Here is an 11,499-nt window from a genome sequence, read left to right as displayed (position 1 = left end):
TACTTACGTTGTTTTTTAAATACATGTTAGGCTTGATATGTTTTAAATTTGAGCCGATTAATATTAGCCTAATTTAATTTATCAATAATTAAACATTTACAGTTCATATTTTCAGATTATCCATTTAAGCTATTTTTATTTATCGTCTGTTTTATTAGGCTATTTTTATTTATTGTTAATGCCAAGTCAGTGCAAAAACAGTCCAGGGTTGCTAATTGGGGAACGCAAGACACTGGAAACCCTTCATGTAATGAAGGGAATGGAGGAAATATCGCAGTGTCAACGTTGGGATTCGAACCCACGCTTTTTCGGTCAAGGGAATTGGAGAAGAGATGACAGATTAGCCCTCTTGGTTAAAATATGTACCCATCTGCAAAAAAAATAAGTAGCTTCATTACGTAGGTGTAGTTGGTGCAATGAAATTAAGGTTGTTGAATTATTCTAGGAAAAATCGGTTAATAAAATGTTTTTCTCGCAGTTAACAATTTGAATACCAACTTATTTATTGCTATGTGATTGTTTTTTTTAAATAAAATGTTACTTGACTATTAAATAAAATATTAAAAACAATTAAATAAAATATTAAAAACAATTAAATAAAATATTAAAAACAATTTAATAAAATATTTAAAACAATTAAATAAAATATTATTTAACTATTTTTTTGCTGTTACTTCTAACAGTGCATGTTCTGGACTCATTGATTAAAGCGGAAACACGTATGACATGAGCTTTGTAAAATCTCTGAACCCAAGGCTTGCAAAATCTCTTTAACAAATGGTATACTCTCAAAATAATATTATTTATTGACATCCAGATTGCTGGTAAAAATGACTCAAAAAATTGACAAAATTAATAAATTTCATTGCAATTTCCAAAGTTATACCAGTTATTTTATTTGTTTCATTCTCTGTTATTTTACTTTTTATGACTTACATAACAAAATGAGTGATTAATAGAAAAAACTACGTTAAATTATCAAAAATAGTCCATCAAAAACATCCAAATTAAAGTCTTAATCATATAATTATAATAATTGTACTTCAGTGCAAATTACTCACGTTTCCAAACTCTGCTATTAATGATTCGTTCGTAAGATGTGAATAATTAAATATTAAAAGTTTACTGCTTTTTTGTTTCTGGTGATTGTGGCTGTGTTGCATTAATGAGGAAATTCAAATTAATATAATTTGTAGTTAACTACTCTAAAATTTGCTTGAACTTAAAAATATTAATATTTGGTTCAGAAAGTAACTTGCTTTCTCGCCTGGATTTTAAGTAACACTTCTACGAAGTTAAACAAAGATAGAATTTTAACAATGGAGGTAAAATAAAATAAAAATCATTGAAAAATGTTAAAAAATCTCATTGTAATTTTAGTGGATTGAGAACTCTTACTAACAGGTAATGAGATCCAGAAAGTTCTCTTTCTTACCTAAATATCTTTTTCTTTTGTTAAAGCTGCTTTAAGGTTTTGTTATATGAAAAACCTCTTTTAGCGAACAATACGAGTAGAGTATATCTTTCAATCTTTTAGCAGATAATACCACTTCAGCGAGATCTTTTTAGCGAAAAATATGAGTTTTAATTTTAAACCTTATTCTTAACCGTCAGGCTAAGTTTTGCCCTTCTTTTGTCAGTGCATAGGCGCATATCGAAACTGTCAATAGCTGTAAAAGCTTGAAAATGAAAAGCGTGTGTCATCGAAATTTTAAGATTTACTGAAAATCGAGTGGTAATCCAATAATAAATCCTGTCAATGTTAATAAATGAATGATTTATTAGTGGATTAGAAAGAAATTAAAACCGCTGCTAGGTGGAATATGTTGAAAACTGCAAGTGAGAGTTTTGACCCTTTGGGATTTTTGTCCCCGATAATTATGAGAATAAAAATTTTGTTTCAAGAATTCATTTAATTGGTTATCTAGGTGATTCACACACAGCACAGTGGTTTCGGAAGCTAAATAGGAAACTTCATAAGGCTTTAGAATTGCAAATATACATTTGTGGGGAAATGCGCTCTTAGGGGTGTTTTCCTATTAAGAGCTTCCAGTGCATGAACCTTTTATCTGGTGTTTTCATTTATTGAATTGTTCAAATATTATGCTAATTTCAGATATAGTTGTTCAACCTGGTGAGCTTGACAATTATTTTATCAGAAAAAAACGAGTTTCGTTTGTGGTTTACTTAATTTTTCTTTTCATCATTTTATAACAGCTTTTTATTCCAGAAAAATTATTGCAAACATGATTTACTAAAACTTGCTCCTTGACACGTGCTGTCCTCCGATTTTGACAAATGTGAAATCAAAAGAAATAAAGATTGTCTAACCACTAATGGTTTACAATGTAACACTCCTTCATTAACCATTGCAATGACATAGTCTAATTCACAGGTTGAAGCTCTAATGGTCCCATATGCAGGGACATAATTATGCTGAACGAAGTAGTTGGCCTACTAAAAGTAACCTTTCTCTGCTCTAACAAACAGAAGAAAAGGGAGTGGACTGACTTTCGATAATTAAATTTATTATTTACTCCACTCAGTTCATAAAGCCTAATTGGCAAAATTTCTGACGTGTCGCCGTGACAACGCCCACGCCAGCATGAAAATACCAAAGTGGAGATATCGGCTTAAACTCCTGTGCCTCGCATGATCATGAGCACCACACTTGAATCGATGGACAAAGAAGGCCTGTGAACGAGTAAAAGGCCCAAGTTTAAACGCACAGGGCTCATCTGCTAATGATCCGAAAAGATTAGGGGCTGCTTGCAGCCTACGGACAAATATGCTCCGATCCACTACCTCGATCTAAGAGAAGGTTCAATTTCAGGAAGGCAACCGAACGTTATATACGTATTTACAGATAGTTGCAATCGGAAATTTTAAAAATTACGCCCAAAAAATTCGGAATCTGCACCGAAATAATTTAAGTATTACAATTAAATTCAAAAAGCTGAGACTGAAACTTAAATTTAAAATCCTCAAATTTGTAAAAATGGCAAAAACTTTAATTCTTGGCTGGGCAATCCGTCAGACTGGTGATAAGATTGTTGAATAAAATTTTTATCTTAATATACGGCAGAATAATTAAAAATTAGCAAATAAGTTACAAGAATAAAACGAATATGTACGGCAATGCGTTAGTAAATGCATCACCCATTGTGAAGAAACAAATTAAAAATTATGCAGCAAAAAAGGAAAAATAAGAACAGAGAAAGGAAAGATAAAATGAACTCAAAGGTCTGATCAAGAAAGCTATTTGTTTAAACAGTCTAAACCTTTTCAAGTTATCTCGATATGATAGTACATTTATTGACTGTGAATTCATGGAACGCTTAAGTGTTTGTTTAAAAATTTTATAGCACTTCCCCCTAACAAAATTAATAGTTCAACTTCAACTCAATTCCTTTACAAATATTAATATGTTATAAATGACCCGGATCGCATAATTGGTAGGATGTTGGAATCTTGTTCGCAAGAAAAGGAAGTTCAAATCCAGTCATTCAAAGGAATGGTGATTGGTGCACGCTAAATCCGTCGAGGGCACAAAGTCATCCAAGCTCCCACGACAAAGCAATACCTCTGCTGGTACTGTAACGTATCAAGCTATATTAAGAAACAGTTCTTTGTTTTATAAAAAAAACTCATTTATTTCACAACAACAAATAAAGAAACGAAATTAAAGTACCCGTAACGGGTTAATAATAATCTTCCAAAAATATAGAAAAACCAGTATCGGGTGAGTATAAACCTCAAATTCCGAAAACAAAAAACTATCTTCTAAAGAATCAACAACTCTGTGTTGTTCTAAAAATTGTCTCGTTTTTTTATTTCTAATTTATCTCTTTAGGTGTTTAATTTATTTTATACCTGCTTTTGCTTGCCAGATATTTTTTAATATTTTTAAACTTTATAGTTCTTGCCAATATATTCTTGCAGAGGGGTTCTTGCAGAAGAATTCAGGTCAAAATTACGATCTACTGATATGGATTGAAGGTGTGTCACTGAGTCCTCTCTGTAAAACGGATTGTAACGCATGTGGATAGTAAAATCATACTCTTGGCCATAGATGGCACCACTGTAAAACAAGAAGCGCACCCTCTGCCAAAACTTGCTTGATTTCAAGCATTTATTTATTTGATTAAAAAGTGCCATATTTATTGATTATGCCATTATTTATTTGATTAAAAAAAGCTCATGGACAAAAAAATTAGCGCACCATAGCTTGGTGCGCTAATTTTTTCGTCCATGAGCGGACTTTAATACCTCAAACTTTACTGGCATAAAAAATACCTCAGGAATCCAAGCTTCAGTTCTTAAACAACCCTTCATACTCCACTGTGTATGTCTAGAACACCTTTCTCAGAAATTACATTTTTCAAGTTGGCTAGACCCAGTACTAGAACAAATCTTATCCAATTGACTACGAAATTAATCTTCCTATTTTATTTTATAATCTTTACAAATTTACATAAGATCATTTCAGTTCATAGTATAATTTATTTGTTAAAATCAATTTTCTGGGGACTTTTAAATAGAATTTGAAATTTTATTTTTTAATTTTGCTTTCCCTCAAACTTTAAAATTTCAGAAGATGCTGGTCTGGCCTTACCCAAATTAAAATGAAAGCCTTAATTGAAAAAAGAAACTTCACTTTCACAATTTTCTCTTGTATCATTATAGAGAAATTATCTTTTACAGTCACTAATTACTTAATGAATGTTTTTTTCAGAATTTTACAAGATTCTACTGCTTCACTAAAACAATTACCAAAACAATTACCTGCTAAACTAGCACAACGTATTATGACGATGTTATAATGTAAATGTGATGTAGATATATATGTAAATGTTTACAAATTAATACAAAACCAAAGAAATTGTTATCGCCATAACACAGTGGACCAGAAGTCTATGATCTTTGGCCAAAAGTAAAAAAATAATTTTCAACTAAAATATGTGTAGGCAGTTTTAATATATCCCAAATTAAGTATTCATAATCATTCCAAACATTACAATTTACTTTTTCGACAGACGAGAGTACAATTTAAGGAAAAATATGTTAACAAAATTATTTTTAAGTGTAACTTTTAGATTTTTATTTCAGAAATACATATAAGAATTTCACCTTACTGTTACATCTTTATCAGAGTAATTAGTGTTAAATTATAGTACAATTTTTCAATTAGTTGGATTAGTTAATACTCTGGACAAACTTACAGTTTATATCTTATCATTTAACATTTTACAATGTTTGAATGACTTTCGAAAATTAGTTCCAAAAAGTTCCACGAGGTAACTAGCTAAACTTTTTTGTTGTTGTCTTCTTTGAAGTTTCTTCTTTCGAAAAAATCTGCCCCATTTTGTCCGTATTGAAAAGGTGGACTAAATATACCGAAAAACAAAAATTATGTTTTTTTCATGTTTTCGCGTTATTTTCTAATTATTCGAGTCATTTTGTAATATTACTTCGGAAATATAATTTGCTTTTCATTTTTAACACAAAATTACGAAAATTATTATATTTTCATTGCTATATTTATTTATTTTAACGTATTTTATTATTTTTTATTTTTGCTCGCCATATTTCAGCCGCCATTTTGTTTTTTTTGGGTATTTTTAGTGTATTTTAAAATTTCAACTTTGAATTCAATTCATCTGCACATAAGAACCCCTAAATGCAAATTTTATCGAAATACTAATTTTGGCCACAAAACCTTGGATGCTGACCCACTCTTTATAATCGGCATTGTGTAAACTGAGAACTGATATTCTCCGTAAGACACAGCGTAACATTTCTTAATTAATATTTTTTATCAAATATGATATCTAAAATAAATAAAATGAAATAAATACTGCATGATATAAAATAAATAAAAAATATCTAAGTCAGGAACAAAGTATTCTCTGATATAGTCCCTAAATCATATATGCCCTAACTTATCGTATTTTATGCGTAATAAAAATATGTTTGTCGTAAGCTAAGTAAAAAAGTTAATTTGTAAACGTTTACGTTTTATAATATACTAAACTGATTGAAAACTCGTTGGTGAGTTTAAATCTTTTTGATAATTGTTAGACTTATTTCGTATCAGCTTATAAGATATCGGCCTTTAGGTCATTTAAAAATGTGCGAAAAAATACTAAATCAAATGGAGTCTGCTTAGACTTTTTGTAGTAAGCATTAACGATCGGTAAATTTTCAAGAAAACGATCATAAAAGTGTCTATTTCTTTGGTTTTTGTATTTGTATTAAGTATTTGATTAGTGCTGCAACTAGTCTAAAATAAATTAACTATCTGCAATTACCTTAAAAATATTCTGGTACTGCCATCAGGTGTAAAATGAGAAATAAATTGCTTTCCGGACAAAAGAAATGAATTAGTTTTATTCTTATTGGCGCGTTACTACTGAACTCTCCAGCCCATCAATATCACGGGAGCGAGAAGGAAGGGGTCAATAAAACTATTTAAACTAAGCATTCTCCTACAATAAGAATTCTGTTCTAAACTCTCTCAACTAATTGAAATAAACTGAACCATAGTAATCAGATAACCAGTGAACCAAAGTAACTCAATCATAAATTATATATTTTCTAATTAACCAAGAGGTATGTGAGCTTACTGCAATAAGTTTCTGATTACTACTCACGTCAGGCTGATTAGAAAATATTGAGGCTTTCCAATTAGGCTGGTGCATAGGAAAATTATGGCTGGAGTTTCGCAAGGACTTCATTTTACAGTTACCTACGACAGAGGCATCAAACTAAAAATTTAGAATAGGAAGTAATACGTGTAGTTTCTATAACTTGTTGAAAATTCCCTCAACGTCTTCACCTGTATTTATTACAATAACTGTAGTAGGTGAAAATTCCAGCTCTTTTGGAGATGCTTATTCAGCTCGAAACATTTATTTATTTAACCCCTTAGCGATCGGTTAATTTTCAAGAAAATGGTCATAAAAGTGCCTATTTTGCCAAATACACACATTTGATTAGTGCTGGTATCTAGTTTAAAATAAACTAACTATTTACAATTACCTTAATATTCTTGCACTGCAGTCTGGTGTGTCAAATGAGAAATAAAATGTTTTCCGGGCAAAAAGAAATTAGTTTTATTCTTATGGGCGCATTACTACTGAACACTCCAGCCCGAAAATTTCACGGGAGCGAGAAATAACGAGCAAAACCTCACCCCGTCATTTTCACAGGAGCGAGAAGGAAGGGGTTAAATATAATTTTAAACGTGTATTTGCTCCTTAAAAGCAGAATGGTCTCGTAGAAGAATGACCTCGATGACCATAATTTAGCTCCTGTAACTTAGATTGCTATATACCTGTACCAGCGACGATTGGTCTTCAGATTTCTTCCATCTGTATAATAAATAAAAAAAATTAAATTTTAAATATCTAACTCAAAAAAATCTCAGGTTTTATTTTCTTTTAAAATAAGTTTTCAGTGTGTTTAACTAGAATTACAAAATTTATGAGGCTTTAATTATGTAGAATGTGACTATTTTTGAGTACCTTATTTTGCGCTAGGATGAAAAGGATATTTATAATCAAGTAAACGTTTGTTTGAGGCAATCAGTAAGACTTCTCTACTTTCGATTACAATGGATGCGCATCTTAATTGGCAAGTAATAAAACAGTATAATAATTAAATAAATTTTGAAGATAAATTTATTTCATTAGTCATATTAAGTTTATTAGTTTATTTAGTTATTAATCATATCGTGTTAACAATCGTAATATTGTTTCGATACAAACTAAGCACAGTGGTACATTTTCTTGACTCTTTCGATATCACTTTCAGTCATTCCTGGTTTCTCGAAAGGTTCTTTCAATGGATGTCCATTTATGGCTTCCATGGTTTGTTTTGAATTTTTGGACATGGATACGTTACCATAGTGCATAATTGAGTCATAGTCGTAGTTGTTGTACAAGATATTTTGGTGTGGAGCAATCTTGTTGAAATTGTGTTCATCACCTGAGTGGTAAAAACATTTCCTTAATGAGATTTGCTTTAGAAAGTATATCTATATAACTGAAGTATAACTATATAAAAGTAAATGAAAGTATATCTATATAACTATGACTACTGAAAGTATGAAAAATTAAAAGTGAAGAAAGTAACTAAAAACAAAATTACACAAAATCAGTCTTATATGTTATTCTTTTAAGTTTCATTTGCTAGTGTGATTAAATAACATAATTTTCTTAAAAGGTACACTTCAAATATAATCATTGTTTTGCTTAATGAAAAGACTGAATTTTAAATCTGAAAAGTTTAAATCTCCCTCCCAAAAAAAGGAAGAAGAAAAACGCGATTCCTTGCTTTTTTAAACTATTTAAACTGAAATAGTAATACTGCTTCCCTTTAAAATATTAGAAGCCCTAATTATTAAGAAACATCTTAAATTGATTTCGCTAAAATGCTTCAACCCGTTTGTTAACACCACTTTTGTATTGCTAGGTAGAATCTCATAAATCATATGAAATTGTCTGATTTCTTTTTAACAATCGAAATTGTATTTAAGTTTTAGTGTTAACAATTTTGCTTTTTTTATTTATACAGTACAAAAAGATTTAAAAGCATAAATTAGTATTATTTTATGGAACGCCAGTTTGAGTATTAAAATCAAGATTAGAAATTAACAAAACAATGTGTTGCGCTTATTTTTTTTCTATGAGTATACATTTTTCAATTATCTGTATTTTATAGCTTGTTGTTTGGTTGTAAAATAGAATACATTTTTACGCAATTTTTCGAAATTTTTTAATTAATTTTAACAACGAAAAATGTGTCTCATATTGCCGAATGGGAAATAAAAGATACGAAGTACTGGATTATTTTGTCGCCTCATGATTTGATGCTTAAACCTCTTTAATTCATTTCTCACTGTAACAATTTCTCGAAATTGAGCAAAAATGTGACAAAATAACTCCGAAACAATTAGTAGTCAAATTCACAAACCACATATTCAACTCACATAGTCAAATTTACAAACCATCCATTCAAACCACATAGTCAAATTTACAAACCACATATTCAAACCACATAGTCAAATTTACAAACCACAAGTTCAAACAGCATATAATGCAAAGCGAAATGTGTGTGAAGGGCAAAATGTGTGAGAAAGATGCCTGTTTGCAGCAGACAGGATTCGAATAAATGACCTCCGTGTTCGTAGTGGGATAGTCCAGCCATCAAAGTTGTATATCCCAGACCAGACAGAGTTTGGAATCTTTATAAAGACTCAAGGACACATCATTCCATACTAATTTCAAATTTCAAGAAACAAAGGTTGTAATTTGGAAAATATGGTCCCATTGGCTTAGTTTTACATAATTCGCTGTATCATAAAATCTTTTTCAGTGAGCTTAATGTATCTCATGATATATCATTAAGGTGATCACTATATAAAGCTTTATACTCCCTCTGGACTGGTGTGTCCAACTATGGTGATCACAGCATGTACCACTGACTCGGAGGTCCTAGGATCGAATGCTGCCGGCAGCCATCCAACTCTCTCTCTCTCACGCAATTTTGACTCATATTTCTTTTTCTCACATATGAGTTATTTAAACTTCTTTTCAACGACAGAGAGAATTAAACTCAGCGCCTTTTTCCGGGATTACGCTGGACTATTATATGTGCGTAGATAATGTTCAATGTAATCAAAAAATACATCGAGTAATTATTTTATGTACTTAAAATTAAATACTAACAGATTATTTTTTAAAAAAATTAAAGCCTATTTCTAGAATTTAGTTTCATTTGAATAAGGAAATATAAGTTTGGCAAATTTCACTCTTAATTAAAAATATCACTTGCACATATTTCATCTATCATTAATATAAGCAACTGTCACAGATCCCAGGCAAATACAAGATGAAGTAAGTTCTATTATGCATAAACAATTTTAACTCTTTCTCTGTTGGCGTCTTATTTCATAAGTTCGACGTTTTTTTGGCCATATAGTCAGCATTGTATCCTATGCAACGAAGAGAAAAATAGCATCATTCAAATTGAATTCGTCGCTACTTATACGTCTCTTTAAACCGGGAGATTTTTTATATTTCTAAATATTGTTAGTAGATGGCGCAACTAGTAGCAGTTTCTTCCCAATTTTTGCAGTGAGATTTCCCGCCTTGCACTGAAATCAGAATCATTTCGTACTTTCTGCAATTTTGCTTTCAGTAGTGTTACCGTTGCATATTAACTGCAATAAATTATTTCAGTTTTGTGATAAACGCGGTTTTTGCGCTCTGACGCCTAAGACTGATTGTGAAGCTGTTTAAACGGTGAGTTTGGAAAATTATTTTCCAAAATATTTTTACCTTACTTTTGTAATCAGATATTTATCTTAAACACCTTACAACAACAGAGTTCTAAAGATGTTATCCCAGTGTATTTTTTCAATATAAAACTTGAGTGCGTAGCAGGGAAAACTGGAAATCAGTGGATGAGACATCACATATTTCACCACTAATTGGTCAAGCAAAAATATACNTAAAGATGTTATCCCAGTGTATTTTTTCAATATAAAACTTGAGTGCGTAGCAGAGAAAACTGAAAATCAGTGGATGAGACATCACATATTTCACCACTAATTGGTCAAGCAAAAATATACTTTCTAACAAAATTATTTGTCTTTTTCGAATTTAGGATAGAACATATATTAATTTTTAGCAATAAAAGAATGCACTTTTGGATCTGAAATTCGACAGAGAAGAGATTAAGCAAGTGATGAAGCACTCACCTTCTCGTACGTTTTCTTTGTAAACGATTAAATAATCATCTCTGTCTGATCTGTTATGTTCGTGGTAGAATCCAAGGGCATGTCCTAATTCGTGAATAACTGTCCCTAAAAACCAACAGCGGCCACCTAAATTTATTTGCTGTTTGCCACCGATTCTACCGACTTGCGAATCGCACCTGTTAAGAGATTTTATATTTTTAAGAATCACATGAACATATTAATTTTCATTTCAATATTCTTTTCTTTTTTTCAGCACAAATTTAATGGCGTATCTTGTTTTCCCCTCCCAATTGCAAATCGAAACGCTATTTAATTTAGTATAATTGGAGTATTTTTTGACTGAAATCACACAAGTTTATTTTTTGACTTAACATTTCATTATGTAACATTTTATTAATATTCTTATTTTGTGTGTTTTGTAATCTAAGTTATTAGTGAAATTTTTAAAAACAGCATCATCTTCACTTATCATTATATCCTTTTCGAATCATTAATAAAAACGAAATCTAATATTACTGCCTCGTAATTGATTATTTTATAAAATTATCAAAGGCAGGCACATGGTCAAGACTAAAAATTGAAAATCGAAATCATACAACAAAAATCAGTTTTTTTTAAAATCGAAGAGTGCCTATCCTCATAAATAGAATGAATACTTTACAAATGAGGGACTTTCCTTTTTCTCTGCCAGGTTTTAAATGACTAGAACAGTTTTATTTTGTATAATTAAAACT

At 30.6% G+C, this 11,499-nt stretch overlaps 1 protein-coding gene across 1 annotated transcript in view; it reads right to left on the bottom strand.

The window, feature by feature from the left end:
* Positions 1-7,664: 7,664 nt before the first annotated feature.
* The window catches only part of LOC122270678 (astacin-like metalloprotease toxin 5), a gene marked incomplete in the record, with an annotated part of 24,839 nt that continues 21,004 nt past the window's right edge, over positions 7,665-11,499 (bottom strand). The window contains 2 exon segments of the mRNA XM_071183454.1: positions 7,665-7,989; positions 10,766-10,941. Of these exon segments, the coding sequence (XP_071039555.1) occupies positions 7,769-7,989; positions 10,766-10,941 (397 nt within the window).

Source organism: Parasteatoda tepidariorum, chromosome 7 (genome assembly GCF_043381705.1).
Source record: "Parasteatoda tepidariorum isolate YZ-2023 chromosome 7, CAS_Ptep_4.0, whole genome shotgun sequence".
Lineage (NCBI taxonomy): Eukaryota > Metazoa > Arthropoda > Arachnida > Araneae > Theridiidae > Parasteatoda > Parasteatoda tepidariorum.
Note: the sequence above shows the minus strand (reverse complement) of the source record. Positions and strands in the feature narration are given on the sequence as shown.